General features: G+C 50.4%; 1 protein-coding gene across 4 annotated transcripts in view; it reads right to left on the bottom strand.

Moving 5' to 3' along the window:
- The window catches only part of ATP2B2 (ATPase plasma membrane Ca2+ transporting 2), a 180,557-nt gene that overhangs the window by 77,343 nt on the left and 86,940 nt on the right, over nucleotides 1-16,274 (bottom strand). For all 4 annotated transcript variants that reach the window (XM_012802532.1, XM_023510638.1, XM_023510639.1 and 1 more), the window contains exon 3: nucleotides 7,449-7,646. In XM_012802532.1, coding sequence (XP_012657986.1) covers nucleotides 7,449-7,646 — 198 coding nt within the window. The remainder of the gene's footprint in view (nucleotides 1-7,448; nucleotides 7,647-16,274) is intronic.

Genomic DNA, 16,274 nt, shown 5'->3' with positions numbered 1-16,274 from the left:
GAGCCTCAGTTTGAACAGCTGTAAAGTGGGATAAAGCCAGGGATTTTGTGAGCCAAGGGACCGGCATGTGATGGATACATAACAAATGTATCCATCTCCCCATTTCATGAGCTCCTCTCCTGGAACTGGCCTCTGGAAGCCAAGGGCATGGTGGCTGAGCCTGATTTGGATCCTGTTCCAACTCCTAGCACTGCCCACCTGCCCACTGCCCACTGCCCACCAAGGGACCGGCATGTGATGGATACATAACAAATGTATCCATCTCCCCATTTCATGAGCTCCTCTCCTGGAACTGGCCTCTGGAAGCCAAGGGCATGGTGGCTGAGCCTGATTTGGATCCTGTTCCAACTCCTAGCACTGCCCACCGCCCTTGCTTATTCAATAAGGCTTCTTCTGGGTCTGGGAGGGCATTCACTTGCCAGCAAAAGCCAATTAGCTTTTTTCTCCTTCTGAGAACTGTCTGGTGGTCACACGTCCCTTCGGTTAGCTATAAAGTGGGTGTGCAGATCACTGGATTAGGCCTTCAGCCACCAGGGAGCTGTGGACTCTGGGAACAGCTCCTGTTGCCCAGTGTAATTATGGGAAAGGAAAGAGGAAAGGGAAGGAAGAGGGAGGCAGGGGGGCTTCCCGATGTCTCCTCGCGGGTCGCCTTGGACTAGGGCAGGGACCGGACCTGGGAACTGGAGCTACTCTCCCTGGCCCTGGGGCTGTGTAGGGTGTGGACTCTCCCTGTTCGTGTGACCTTTGGGAACTCACTTGGCCTTTCTGGACCTCAGTCTGTTTGAGGATTTTGCCTTCTAGGAGGTTACCAGGGTCTGGCATTTAACAAGAGCTTCTTAAAACTGGTCAAATCACAAGCCTTTCCTCTCTCCCCCCCCCCCGCCCTTCCTTTTCTTTCTTCTTCTTTTTTTTTTTTGAGATGGAGTCTCTTGCTCTGTTGTTCTGGCTATTAGAGTACAGTGGCATCATCATAGCTGACAGCAACCTCAAACTCCTGGGCTTAAGTGAGCTTCCTGCCTCAGCCTCCCATGTAGCTGGGACTACAGGCATGCACCACCATGCCCAACTAATTAAAAACAAAATATATATATATACATATATATATATGTATACATATATATATTTAGATAGAGTCTTGCTCTGTTGCCCTGGCTACTAGAGTGCCATGGCATCATCATAGCTCACTGCAACCTTGAGGTCCTTGGCTCAAGTGATTCTCCTGCCTCAGCCTCCTGAGTAGTTGGGACTATAGGAATGTGCCATCAAGCCTGGCTAATTTTATTTTTTTAATGTAGAAATGGGTTCTCACTATGTTGCTCAGGCTAGTCTTGAACCCTTGATCTCAAGCTATCCTCCTGCCTTGGCTTCTCAATGTTCTGGGATTATAGGCACGAACCCCTATGTCTGGTTTAGCCATAAACATTTTTCTAAGCACCCACTATGTGTCTGCCACCCTGCTGGCACTCCGACACTAGGGGAGCTGTCACTGGCAGGGGGTGGGGAGCACTAGCTATGCCAATCCTAGCCCTTTGATGAGCAAATTGATCTGGATTTGAACCCACAGCCCTCTGGGGCCCAAGTTCCACATTTTTCATCTGCTAAAAACAGGCCTGCTCCATAGGAGGGCATCCTGGTGGGGGGCAGCCCAGACCCTCTATTCCGCCATCTTGTTGGATTCCTTTGCCTGTCCCCAAACCTGATGCTAGAAATGAGTCCAGTGCATGTCTGTTTCTTTGACACTGTCCCCAGTAAGGGAAGCCCAAGGCCTGGCTTGAAGTCACAGGCCATAACTCTAGGCCAGTCCCCACCCTCGTGGAGCTCCAGTTTCCTCACCTGCACAATGGGGCGGGGGTGGGGATGCCATGTGCTGGGGATGTCAGAGGCATGGAAGAGAATGGCAGGTGACTAATATGACTGGATGAACTCATGCACACGTGGGGACCGAGTGGGAGCTGGCGGTGGAGTGTCGTCCATCTTCCCCGCAGGGCTGGGTTGTAAATGACGCCCGTCCCTTCTTCTTTCTTCCTCTCTCCTTCTCCCTCCTGCCCTGCCCCCCTTCTTTCCTTGTGCAGACAGGCCCGTGTTGCTCCTTCCACAGAAGCTCCCGTGCCCGTTGTGTGCACAGCTGGTACAACTCGTGTTCACGGTACTACATGTGCTCACGCTGTCCACCTCTGCTTTGCTGCAGAGGATGCCAGAAGTGTGGGGTGTAGAAAATCACCTGGCTGCCCCACAGAGGAGGAGGGCTGGGTACACAGGTAGTGACCCCGGTTTCCTGAGCACCCAGCTCTGTCCTAATGGGCTCTGTGCTAAGCACTTTGCATTGTTCTCTCCTATCCTCACAAGGCTCTGCAGGGCAGGTGTTACTAGTCACCCCATTTTATGGATGAAGACACTGAGGCCAGAATATGGGTGGGGGTGGCCTGTGGTCTGGGGTCAGACAGGCAGAGCTGGGCTCCAAGACCAGCTTCTGACCACCCACTGGCTTCTGCTGCTCCCAGGAGGTGGCAGCTGGTGTCAAAGGGAGACTGGGTGCATTTCCTGATTTCAAATAGAACCCCCGCTGCTATTGCAGCAGTGGCACAATTTCAACACGGCTGCCCAGGGAAGGCCCTGCTGGGGGTATTGGGCCAAGGGCTCCTGGTCTATGAAGTGGGTGTAGGGGCTCTGTGAGACCCTGAAGTGCCAGCCCGAAACAGAGGCCCAGTTATGTTTGACCCCTCAGCGACTGGGTGGATAACAGGGAGTTGAGAGGGTCACATAACTTTCCCTGCCCCCTTCCTTAGTGAAACCAACATTTTCCTTAGAGCCTCTGGAATTGTGGGGATTTTCTTGCACTCGAAGGGGACTGGGGACAAATGAAATAAGTATAGTCACAAAGTCCAGGAACTGTTTTTTCCCGTGGGGCTGGAGGATGTGCATCTGCCTCCAACCTAGGCGTGGTCTGAGCTAGGGCCTCAGCCCGAAGCAGAGAGGAGCAATGGAAAGAATCTGGCAGACAGGGTTTACCATCTAGCCCCAACGTTACAGGCTTTGATACCTCAGGCCAGCCCTTCCCCTGTCTGGGCCTCAGTTTCCACATTTCTAAGATGGAAGTGCTGTAGTCACCTGTCTGGGGGTGGGGGGTCTGTGGGGAGGTGCTCTGGAATACATGAGGAGCTTGGTCCGCGTTCCCACTGCACCCCGTCCACCACCTGAGTGCTAATCTTACACTGAACTGGGTCACATGAGGCCATTTATCTGGGCTGACTCAGTCCTGTCCCTCCCAGAGGAAGCACAGCTGAGGGACAGGAATGAGAAGCCAGAATGCCTTGGTCTGAGTCATGGTTCTGCCATTTACTAGCTGGGTGACCTTAGCAGGCCACTTACTATTTCAGAGCCTCAGTTTCCTGCATAATCAGAGCACCTACCTACCGGGGTGTTGAGAGGAGCAAGGATTAAATGGACTTCTGCCATAATAGCTCTCAACCAGTGGCAGCTATATGTAGTAAGAAGGATGATTGTCATGATTATGCATTTGTGTTGTACCCTTAGCTTTGGTTAAGGCTTATTCAAGTAGCCGAGCACAATCTTCATCTGTATTTGCTATAAAACTTCTGCAAAAAAGGCCGCCAATTATGCATCTCTTATAAGCTCCTGTGTGAAAGTTCATCCAGAAATCGATGTCAGGAGAAATGTCATCTTCCTGAAGAATTAATGTTTTTCCTCCTTGTTGATAACTTGAACTATGCAAATCATCTTAATTCCCTTTCTGCCATGGCTGCCAGGAAGCTCGAGTCAAATTTAAATCTCCATCATGGTAGCAATTAGATCTGGCTTTTTTACTTCCATTCTTTTTCCCTCTGGCTTTCTATTTGACCTCATCTTTTGAGATACGTCCCTCTTATATCTTGACACTCTCTATTGTAAGCTGACAAATGCAAAAAAAAAATCAACTTAGTAGTATTATGCACGAAATTGAGGTAGTTGGTTTAATAGATTTGATTATCCAGTTTCTTGGGCAACTTCAGGTTGAGAGGGGGCAGAGCACAGTTCAAGGGACATCAGAGACCACCTCCTTGTTAAGAAAATGAGGCCCGGCTTGGCGCCTATAGCTCAACTGGCTAAGGCGCCAGCCACGTACACCTAAGGTGGCGGGTTCGAATCCCCAGCCTGGACCCGCCAAACAACAATGACGGCTGCAACCAAAAAATAGCCGGGCGTTGTGGCGGGTGCCTGTGGTCCCAGCTACTTGGGAGGCGGAGGCAGGAGACTCGCTTGAGCCCAGGAGTTGGAGGTTGCTGTGAGCTGTAATGCCACAGTACTCTACCCAGGGGGACAGCTTGAGGCTCTTTCTCAAAAAAAAAGAAGAAAATGAGGCCCATAATGGTTATTTCCTATGTGCTGTCAACTTTTTATTTGCTTGCCGGAATAGCAAATAAATTATCTATTTATGTAGCACATTAATTAGGGATTGTAGGTTCATAATCACAAAGGTGGTTATAAAATTCTATTAATTAAACAGGTGGATTATAGAACAACCTGATAACAAAGCCATATGTCTCACGTGATCCTATTTATGTATTTATCTGGTGTGCTGTACGTATATATATTTATGTGGGGTCCACACACCTTAGCTGAGCAGTGGGTTCCCTCTGGGTGGTAGGATTATGAACAATCTTGTTTTTATTCTTTGTACTTGGTTACATTTTAGACTTTCGCTACAGAAACCTTTCAGGGCTTTTATAATATGGTAATTATGTGTTTATTTTTAATTTAAAGGAACACACATTCAGGGAGGTTTAAGAGATTTGGCCACTGTAAAGGAAAGCAGTTATGGGGTCGGTAAAGCCTACCCCTTAGCAGGTGCGCAGGATGAGCAGGTGGAGGTCAAGGCTTTCCCATAGGAGTCCTAAGTCCTGGCTTTGGGGAGAGTGGGTTTGCTTTGGGACCCTGCCTGGTGGGTGCGTTGGTGCTTCTTCGGCCTACGGAGCAGTATCTCCACTGAGAATCCAGAGACAGATTTTGGGACGCCCCCTCAAGACCAAGACTTTGGATGTAGGAAAACGTGTCCAGCATCAGTGCCACAAGTGTGTATGTTACATGGAAACAAGCCTGGGGACAGGACCATGAAAGGGAGCACAGTGCACAGGGATGGAGCAGCCTTCTCTGGTGAGGCAGAGAGGGTGGGATCTGAGATGAAGGCCAGAGGAGGAAGTGTGGGGCCGCTGTACCCACGGTAGTAGCAGGTCTAGCACCCAGCAGCATCTCCTGAGGGTCAGCACTGGCCACGGGACCCTTCAGCACTCCTCACAGTAATCCTCTGAGGTAAGATCACTTGCTCTGTTTGGCAGGGAACTGAGAATCAGAGGATCAGAGAAGGAAAGCAACTGTTTCACGTCACACAGTTAGGGAGTGATGGAGACAGGATTTTAACCCAGGGGTGTCTGACTTCAGAGGCTCCGCTATTAGCCATTTTAATTCTCTTTCCAGAGAGAGAAAGAGAGGAGGAAGGAGAGAGAGAGAAGGGGATTGGAGGGAGAGGAAAGGGGAGAGGGAGTGAGGGAGGTTTATGTCAGGCAAAGCTTCCCATCCTTCTCTTCAGGACAGAGGTTGGCAAACTTCTGTAAAAGGCCAGTCAGGGAATATTTCCAGGCCTTTTGGCCATGTGGTTCTCCCTCTTCTCACCCTCACTTTCATGTGACAGCAGCCACAGGCCACGTGGATGAGAAGTGGGAGCGCGCCAACAGAACCTTATTTTTAGGCAATGAAACATGAATTACGTATCACATCCGCCTGTCATGAGATATTACTCTTTTGGTATTTTTTAAAATCATTTACGAACATAAAAATCACTCATCTCACAGTGAGACTTGGTCTGTGAACAGTAGTTTGCTGACCCCTGTCCTAGAACAGCAGGTGCAAAGACCTCTGACATCGTGAAGCTTTTTGCAATTGCATGTCTTGGGGGGCAAAGCACTTGGGGGTTCTGGGGAGGGGCTCACAGTTGCAGGGTCCCTCAGAGGGGGGGCCCGCTGGGGGAGCTTGGTGCAAGGAGCTGATGCACCCTCAACTCAGAGAGTGTATCTGCAGCCCATAGGGCGAGCAGTTCAAGGGCTCTGTCCTCAGTGTGCAAGTGGAGACCCTCAGGCTTGGCCTGGACAGATGTCAGGGTCACCTTCATCTGTGTATTCACTAAAATCCAGCCATCCAGGGGTCCCACAGAACCAGAATCTTTCAGGGAGAGAGGGCCTGACATTAATGTTTTTAACAAGGTCCCCAGTAAAAATCTGAGGAAATTTTTTTTGCAGTTTTTGGCCGGGGCTGGGTTTTCTGGCATATGGGGCTGGCGCCCTACTCCTTTGAGCCACAGGTGCCACCCAATCTGAGGATTCTTTATTACCTGGTGAATTCAAGCAAGCAAACCCACTTTTCTGTACCTTGGTTTCTTCATCTTTAAAAAAATTTTTTTTGGAGTGTGATTTTTTAAATTAAAGGGAAACAGGTAACTAAATTTCATAAATCATAACTAACTGGATTACATACAAATTCCTTCACAAATTTCCTTTTTTGAGTTTTATTCAACCTGTAAGGACAGTCTACATGTATGTTAAACTTTCTGTTCTGTCCTGCTTTCCATTTTTCTTAAATAACCAGTCATCCTGTTTCAGGACAAAATTCATATTACATAAGATCTTTTTTAAATACAGTTTTATTTTCCTTTCTGTTTAATTTTTCTTACCTTCTTCAAACTACTTTTCAACAAAACAGGATCACAGTCTACTATAAAGTGATTTACTTGGCCAAACTGATAATTAGAAGATTTAAAAGGCAAAAGTCTTATTTTTTGATAAAGACTTAGTTTTCTAAACAATTTAAGTAGCTGAAGCATTTTATAAATGACTATTTTACGGAACGTAACATGACCTTAAGTTTTTAAGTTATTGAAAAGTGTTTTGAAACTGTTACTGCTATAATCTCTTTCTTCAGTAGGTCCTTGGTCTTGGGAATTTGAAGAATGAACCCACGGACCACACATCAGTGGTAAGATAGGATTTATTAGACAGAAAGGAATACGGAAGGAGAAAAAAGCACCAGAGCTTCTGGCAAAGGCAAAGAGCCAAGTTGGAAGTCTCCTGGTTTCCTCATCTTTAAAATGGGTATAACAACCCCTTTCCTCATGGGGTTGTTAGGATGATGTTTCAACCTAGAGCTCGGCACGCTGTGCGTGCTCAGCAGATGCTCATGGATTATTACTGTGGTCCAAGTGAGCCCTGCATCTCACACATGGGAATGTTGGGGCTTGGGTGCTCTAGCTGGGGGCCTGGTTCCGCTATGGCTGCCCTCTGGGCCCCAGTTTCCTCCCCCGGGAGGACCTGTGGCTGTGAGCCCCGCGTTCACTGCGGTGTGGATGTGCAGCAGCCACATGCACACACTCGTTGCTAACGAGTGGGTCTGGCCCGTCTCACCTTCATTGCTCTCGCCGGGCGGGTGGTAGAAGGACAGCCCCAGGGAGATGATGGCGGCGATCTCCAAGATGATGAGTGTCACATCCTGTAGCGCCTCCCACACAAGCTGCATAAAGGTTTTTGGCTTCTTTGGAGGTATAAAGTTTTGCCCAAAAATCTGCTTTCTCTTTTCCAGGTCTGGAGCCGTGCCTGGCAAACCTGTGGACAGAGTGCAGAGAGGTTGGCTTAGGCGATGGAGGGGTGCAGGTGCCTTCCCAGGCATCTAGGGCCAGAGAGGGGATGAAACAGGGCAGAAAACTTGCAGGCACCTGGCCCAGGGGGCCAATACCTCTGCCTGCCCCTGAAAGATACCTCCACTTCCCAACCCCTGGAACATGTGAGTGCAACCTCATTTGGGAAAAGTCTTTGCTGATGTAATTAAGTCAAGGATCTTGAGCTGAGACGGTCCTGCATTACGTGTGAGGGCCTTAAGTCCAGGGACAAGTTTCCCTACAAGAGACACAGACACACAGGAAGACAGCCGTGGAAAACTGGAGGCAGAGATTGCGGTGACACAGTCACAAGCCAAGGAACGCCTGGAGCCACTAGAGACTGGAAGAGGTGAGGAGAGATCCTTCCCCAGGGTCTTCAAGGGAAGGTGGCCCTGCAGACACCCAGATTTAGGACCCCAGAGCTGTGAGAGAATAAATAAGCCTTCCAGTGTGTCATTTGCTGTGGCAGCCACAGGAAGCGAACAGAGCACTGCACCCACCTGGCCTGGGTGCCCTTCTCCTCTCTCTGCATTTCCACTCACCCTCCCATCAAGTGTCACATAACAGATACGGGAACTGCCTGCGTTGGAGTCCCAGCCTGGGCCGTGGCCCTCTGAACATTGGACTCCTCTTCTGTAATGGGTGGTCATACCTGAGCACCTGGGGTGGGCATGACACCACAGGAGGCAATGCAGGTGTTCCATAAGCCTAATTTACTGAGCACCTACTATGTGCCCAGCACTGTTGCAGTCACTGGAACAGAGCAGCCAGTGAGACAGACACAGCATCCTTCCGTGGGAGCTGACCACACTGTGAGTGTGTGTACAGGACGCTCAGAGCCACGCCTGGTGGGCCTGCAGTCACATTGCTCTGGTGAGGGAGTGAGGTACAGCTGGGTGCACCCTGCACAATGGGGCCCAGACAAGGCCATAAGGAAGGGCCTCCTCCAACCTACCATCTGGTTACATCCAGGTAATTCTTCCAGACTCATGCACTTGCACAACAGCCTTAGGGGGCCCCTCGGTTTCAGAACCAAGCCCTCGCTTCCTGCCGGGCCCTCCGGCCTCCTGATCTGACTCTCGATCTGTGTTTGCAACTTCATCTTCCACCCTGTGGCTCCCAGCCAAGGCTGCCGGGCCCTTGGCGGCATCCGCCTTCCTCCTGCCATACCACGCCTGCCCACGCCCTTCCCTGCCCCTTCACTGGCCACTGTCTGCCTGTCTATATGTCCCCTCTTACACTCACTGGTACCAAGGTATAGATGACAATGACTAGCAATCCCAAGGTGTATCTGTCCCTTAGAAGAGGGGCCTGGTAAGGAGAACTTCTCACAGGGGAAATTCAGGTGTGTGACCAGGACAGAGGCGCCTCCATACCCACTGTGATCTCCCTGGGCTTCTGTGCTTCCTCTGATGCTGCCTTGTGGCACCCCATGTCACTCGTGTGTCATTTTGGTTTTTCCATAACAGGTGTGCTGTCACACTCCCAGGCCTTTGCTCATGCTGGTCAGCAAGCCGGGAGCAGCCGTTCTGCACCAGCGAGCCTGCTCTCAGGGCCACCGCAGACAGCCTCCCCTCCTCCCTGGCAGAGGGTGGCTCGCTGCCCTCACTTCTGAAGCAGCCTTGACCCAGACTGGTCTGATTCTTGCACCTCAGGGCCTGGCACTTGAGGCCTTAGAATCCCCCAGCCACTGATCACAGGTCGCACGTCTGCCTGGGCTGTCATTGTAGAAGATGCAGCACTAATGGCCCCCACAGCTGGGCAGTGCCCGTCCTGCCACCAAGGCCAGCCAAACCCCAGCACACTTGTGTTTTACGAGGACAGACGGGGGTGGGCAGGGAGGGGTGTGGTCCCTCCAGGACTGCAGGGCAGGAAGGTTCCTTGCCTTACCCCCATCTCCATTTCTACCTATAGCCACTGTCTGAAATTCCTCTACTTGAGCTTTATTCCTTAAACGAAAAGCTCCAGTTCCTTTAGACTTCCTGGGAGGGAGGAGCCATTGTCCGTTCTAGGCACCACGGTGTGAATGAGTTTCAGGCTTTTTCCTGGGAGCAGGTTTTGATAAGGGGAGAAGGGAGAGTTCAAGAGGGTGGTGGGCCTCTGAGCACCGGGGGTCTGAATAGCAACACTGGACTGTTAGGGAAATCACTGCCTCCAGCAGCCAATTCCTTTTTCTGAACCTTAGTTTCTCCATCCCACTGGTGTTTAATAGGATGAGTAAGCCCCAAGGGAGCCTGGATCCCTGCAAGCCCTGAAGTAGTTCTGCTGGGGTGTGTGCTCACATTTTGGTTCTTAATAAAGGACTTGGCTAAGAAAAAGGCTGGTGAGGCTGGGGCCAGTGAACCCCACTTGACTGATTCAAAGAGAAGGGAGTCCCTGAACCTCTGTGATTCAAACGTTCTGGTGTGTGCATGGTTGGTATGGATGATTTCCAGTTCTGGGAGTCAGGCCACAGTTCTGGGGGTTCTATCATCCTGTGGAGCCACAGACCAGGCGCTGGAATCCTGAGTCCCGTGACAGCAGACAGGGTAGGCTGACATGGGGCCCCTGATATGGTGGACGTGGCCATGACACCTGCTCACCCTCTTCCATTCAGTGGAAGGTGGGCCCTGCTGCCACTCGGCATACCAAGGCCCAAGAATAGGAGTTGTGGCTGGACTCAGATAGCCTGGGCTCCAATCCCAGCTCTGAGTGACTTTGGGTAAGTGATTTTGCCTTCCAGTGCCTCAGTTTACCCATTTGTAAAAGGTAGGCAACAACAGTGTCTATTTTTTAGGGGCAGGGTGAGACTTCATCAAGGTGTCTCATTTAAGGAGCACAGCACTGTGCCTTGTACCAAGTAAGACACGGTATTATTATCGTCCATTTTTTTTAGGCCTTGTGGGAGAGTAATCCAGACCTTCTGGCAGAGGAAGACTTTGGACCAGCAGGGTTTTGGTAAGATAGGCAGGGGTCAGTGCAGGTGGGGAAAGGCACCGCAGAAAGGCCTTGTGACTGTGGCAAGCTGCTTTCTTTCTCTGTACCTCAGTTTCCCCCCATGTGATAAGAAGGACTGATCTGGGTGAAGATCAGCTCTGGTACTCTGCATCCAAAGATAGCAGTTTTGATGACCTGTAGGTGAGACAGCTCACCCTGTCCAGTCCACCCATTATGCTCTTCTCAGGAGTTGAATCTTACAGTCTCCCTGCCTCCCTGCTGAAAATGAACACCCTATTTTTGGAAGCAGAAATAACAAGAGGCTGGCGTGAGAGATGAACAGCATTAGAGCTTCAATTAGATTGAAGAGCGTCTCACCTTTTAGCACATGACAAATTAATATGGTATGTCACTGGACAAAGCCGGGGGGCCTGAACACTTGGAAACACAAATGCCCAGGCAGATGCTGTGTGGGGGTGTGGGTTTTCGCATGTGAATTTTCTTTCTGTACAATTATAACCGGAGGACAGAACACTGGGTAAGGAGCTGGGTTTGGTCTTGGTTCTACCACTGACTTATGAATAAACTCGGGCCATTTGTTTCATCTCTCAGAGACTCAGTTTTCTTATCCATAAAATGGGAATAAAATAACCCCCAGGCTGGGGAGAGTCATACACAGAGGAATGGTGAAAGTCTTGTATCTTCCTGGTAAAAAATACTTCAGCACTCATCCAGATTCCTCTGCTGGGGTCAAAATTGGCGTGTCCTATTATTTGTATCAAATAAGAAAGACACAGGGCAAAGCATGAGGAACTTTGGTTGGACAGAAATGGCTTGTTGTGACAGCTACTTGCTGTCCCTGGGTATCTGAGAAATCTTTGCCCCAAAGTTCATCTCTACTCTGCTGTCCTGAGCACAGACTGGGTTTCCCAGGCTCCATGCCTCTGCCCTGGCGTGCACCATTCCCCTGCTCAGAAGCCTTCCTCTCTCTTCTTAGCCCTTTCTGACTCCTGCTAATGGCAGCTCCAGGCTATTAGAGAGGTTTGTTTGGTCTTCCCTGTGTTTTAAAAAGTGGAAATCTGGGGTGGCGCCTGTGGTTCAAAGGAGTTGGGCGCTGGCCCCATATACCAGAGGCGGTGGGTTCAAACCTGGTCCCAGTCAAAAACTGCAAAAAAACAAACAAAAAAAATTGGAAATTTATCACAAACCCAGCCAGTTCCACATAAACATCCTGAAGTCTGACATGACATTCACTGACCTAAGGGAGCTGGAACTCGTGATGGGGAGCTGTCAGACCCACACACTGGCCCCATGTCAGCTCTGTTACAGGAAGTTCAGGGGACAGGGAGCACCAGCTGTCCTCTCAGGGGCAGCAGGACCCTGTACCTTGTCTGGCCCCAGAATATAAAGCCGGGGACCAGGAAGACAAGGGGTTCTGACTTTAGGACAGTGGTTCTCAGCCTTCTAATGCCTCCTCATGCCGCGACCCTTTAATACAGTTCCACATGTTGTGGTGACTCCCAACCATAAAATTATTTTGGTTGCTACTTCATAACTGCAATTTTGCTACTGTTATGAATTGTAATGTGAATATCTGATATGCAGGATGTGTTTTTATTGTTACAAAGGGGTCGCAACCCACAGGTTGAGAACCCCTGCTTTGGAGAAGGAAGGACTCTCTAACAGGTGAGCTGAGGATGAGTGGATCATCTGGGGAAGAAGGGAAGGAGAATGTTCACACAGAGGCTGGGTGGCCACCATGGCTGTCCCATCCCAGATACCAGGCCCCCAGGGACCCAGGATCCTCCTATTTTAGGGAGGCCTGAGTTTCCTCCACCCCATCAGCCCCTCTGAAGGCACAGGAGGTACCTAGGAAGATACTAAATGGCGTGCGTCCAATCATTCATCTACTCACTCAACCAGTCAACGAACTTTCAGTGAGCGCTGCTATAAGCCAGCCATCATTCTCTATGTTGGAAGCACCACAACAAGGGAGACCAGAGCATCAGGAAGGATTTCCTGGCAGAAATGTTATTATAACGAGGTGAGCTCAGGAGTGAGGGTTAATAAGGTGAAAGGGTGTGAATGGTCTGCAAAGGCAAAACCACCTCCAAATGGCTTGGAAAAGTCCAGAGTAGCTGATGACATCCCTGGTTTGCCACTCAGGAGAGGGGACTGATGGTTTCCAAGGAAGAGGACACATCTACTGTACCCTTTCTACCCAGAGGCCAGGAAAGCCTGGAGAGAAGCAGAATTCCTTACATGCTACACAGGAGCAGCACTACACAGGCCTTAAGGGTGAAGGTGAGGGTGTTCTCTGTTGCAGACTTTAGGGCTTGAAACTCATCTTGTTGCCCTCTTCTCCTTGCCTACTTGGAAGCTCAGCACTGAATTTTCAGTTCACCTCTTGGAATTGCACCTTAGGACTCTCTGGCATGTGCTGTGCTGGTGAGTCTTCATCTTATTTTTCCCTCCTTTGTTTAAATTTCCTAACTCAGGTCATTTAAAATCTTTTAGTGTGAGACACACTTCTATGAGCCACTTTGGAGGCAGGATGCAGTTAATTAATCAGAATGAGGTAGGGGGTACTGAGGGGCTACTGAGATAAAGGAGCAGGGGCTGAGTTGGAGGTTAGAATAGAGGGGCAAGATGAAGGAGCGAGGGTGTTTAAAATATGACTTACTTTCTATGCCCTGGTAGCCAAGGCAGGGCTGTGCTCTTCCTGTGTGTGGGACATCTCACACCAATAGTCTGGGCTCCATTAAAAGTGGAGGCCACTGGCCATAGAGGGGCTCAGGGTGAGTGTTCCAGGCCATCCAGATGACCTCTGACCTCTTCTCCCTCCGTGACGCTGAGTCCTTCTTTTTCTAGCAAGGGTACCCAGAGATTCTTTTTTTTTGCAGTTTTTGGCTGGGGCCAGGTTTGAACTCGCCACCTCTGGTATATGGGGCTGGTGCCCTACTTCTTTGAGCCACAGGTGCTGCTCACATAAGGAGATTTTTTTCCACCCCTGGCAGGAGCTGGAGCAAGCTCATTACCCCCTGAAGCTTGCTGGTATTTGGAGTGTTGTCTGGCTGAGTGGACCTTTCCACTGCTACAAGCAAACGATTTCAAGGGAAAAAATCAACAAGAATTGTGTCCCCCAGATTCTTCATCTGCTGCTCAGAGAAAGCAAACTGCTCCCCATCGAGGGAACCCAGGCTGCCGGGGCAGTGATGGAGGGGGGGCTTTTGTCAGGGGTAGGAAGTAGAAATGGGTCCCTTGTTTTCAGGGCAGGGCCCACTCAAAATGGGATGGGCTGCATGGGTGGGTGACAGCAGCATTTTGTTGGGTGACCTTAGCCCTGGGTTCAAATCCCAGTAGGTCTTTGGCTCAGGGCTGGTGCACTGGGCTAGTCATTGTCTTTCTCTGGGCCACAGTTCCACTCCTGTGAAATGGAGACAAAGACACAAGCGTCTTGCAGGGTTGATGGAGGATCAGGGATGGGATGCGTGTAAATAGTTTGGCCTGTGCTGGCTCTCATAAATGACAGATGCAGGCCAGGCGTGGTGGCTCACGCCTGTAATCCTAGCACTTACAGGATTGTTGAGGCGGGAGGATTGCTTGAGGTCAGGCATTGGACATCAGCCTGAGCAACATACTGAGACCCTGTCTCTACTAAAAATATAACAAAATTAGCCAGGTGCGCTGGTGTGCACCTGCAGTCCCAGTTACTTGGGAGGCTGAGGCAGGAGGACGGAGTGAGCTGAGGAGTTTGAGGCTGCAGTGAGCAGCGATGATGTCAGTTGTTATTACCAACTCCCGCAGTAAACCACTACCACTACTCTGGGCCTGGAAAGGGCATCCCTGACACTTCTCTCTGCATTGCCACTGTCTTACTTTGTGTCAGAAGGCATCACTATAGCCACAATACACCCTACCTGGATCTGGAGACTGGACTTGATTCCACCTGTCCTTGCTGCGTGACTGTGAGTGGATCACTTATCCTCTCTCGAGGGGGGCCTCAGCCATCTCACGTGAAGATTTAACAGAACCAAGGCCCCGACAGTGCTTTGTAATCAGTCAAGCTCTTCTACCGGGAGCATCCCGCCATGTGGACGTGCACACTGAGGGGCAGGGTCCTTCTGTTGTAAAGGGAACTGAGCCAGGCCTCTTGCCACAGGGCCCAGTGGTCACCCCTTCCCTGCTCTGGCCTGATCTGGTTAGGGGGAGGCTGCATCTGCTCTGAATGAACGCCCCACAGTGGCCTCATTTGCTTAAGCATGAAGCTGACTCACACCTGCCTGGTCCCTGTGACTCTGGGGTGCTCAGGAGATTTCCGATGAAATGAATGATGAGTGCTTGCCTGGGAACAGCCATGCAGGTGGGTTAATGTCACTGCTCTGTGCATTTAAAGAACAGAAACGGGGTGGGTGCTGTGGCGCATGCCTGTAATCCTAGCACTTTGGAAGGCCAAGGTGGGTGGATTGCTTGAGCTCAAGAGTTTGAGATCAGCCCGAGAAAAAGCGAGATCCCGTCTCTATTAAACATAGAAAAATTAGCCAGGCATAGTGGTGGGTGCCTGTAGTCCCAGGTACTTAGGAGGCTGAGGCAGGAGGATAGCTCAAGCTCAAGAGTTCGAGGTTGCTATGAGTTATGATGATGCCACGGCACTGTACCCAGGACAACAGTGTGAGACTTTGTCACACACACAAATAATAAAATAAAAATAAGTGGGGGTAGAAGGGAGGAATAAACAAAATAACAAAAAAATACCCTTGATCCCAGAAACAGGGTTCATAGTGAACAGTGCTTGAGAGTCACCCAGAAGCAGGCATGTGACTTAGTACATGTGAGAGGCCATTGGTGTATGCACGTGTGCCCAAGGGTATGCAGACATGGGCACACGCAGGTGTGTGGCATGGGCTGTGTAGGGCAGAGGGTCCATGTGCTCCATGCCCAGTTAGAGGCCCAGCAGAGCAGGAAAGACACAGCAATGAAATGGGACATCAGACCTAAGTTGGAGCCTTATGTGCACCTGTAGAGGCTGCTTCCCAGCTCTGTGACCTTGGGCAGGTGACTTCCCCTCTCTGAGCCTTCGTTTTCTTGTGTGTGACATATGACAGCACCTGCCTCCTACAGTTAAACGAGGCAACAACTGGCACACAGTAAGGCCTTGATTAATGTGAGCTGCTGTCACTGTTGTTATTGAGCTGCCACTAAGGCACAAACTCCTGATGTGGTGGCACAGTGGAATTACCAGGGAGCTTTAAGAACACTACTGCCTGGCTCTCACCTAGAGGTTCTGGCTGAATTGGGCTGAGGCATGGCCTGGGCCTAGGGAGTCTTAAGAGGTCCCCAACTGTTGTAGTGAGCAGCTAGCAACGAGAACTTAGTGGTCTCTGGGGACAGCAGTTTTAACATCACCTGGGGACTTGCACGTGTTCCTGAAGGTATGCAGACATGCAAATTCTCAGGCCTCACCTGGACCTACTGACCCAGACATTCTGGGAGGAACCCAGCCCCTGTGCTGTTATAAGCCCTCCCTGGTGATGGGGACGCATGTGCATGTGCCTCCCCTGACCTGGGGAGGAGTGGGGGAAGGATGCTGAACCGCTAGGTAGGTGCTCCAGGCACATCATCACCTTTGAGCCTCTAGCTAGGTGCTCCAGGCACATCA

Source organism: Otolemur garnettii, unplaced genomic scaffold, assembly GCF_000181295.1.
Source record: "Otolemur garnettii isolate 467f Iridium unplaced genomic scaffold, OtoGar3 scaffold00015, whole genome shotgun sequence".
Classification (NCBI taxonomy): Eukaryota; Metazoa; Chordata; class Mammalia; order Primates; family Galagidae; genus Otolemur; species Otolemur garnettii.
The sequence above is the reverse complement of the archived record's forward strand: the minus strand, read 5'-3'. Positions and strand labels throughout refer to the sequence as shown.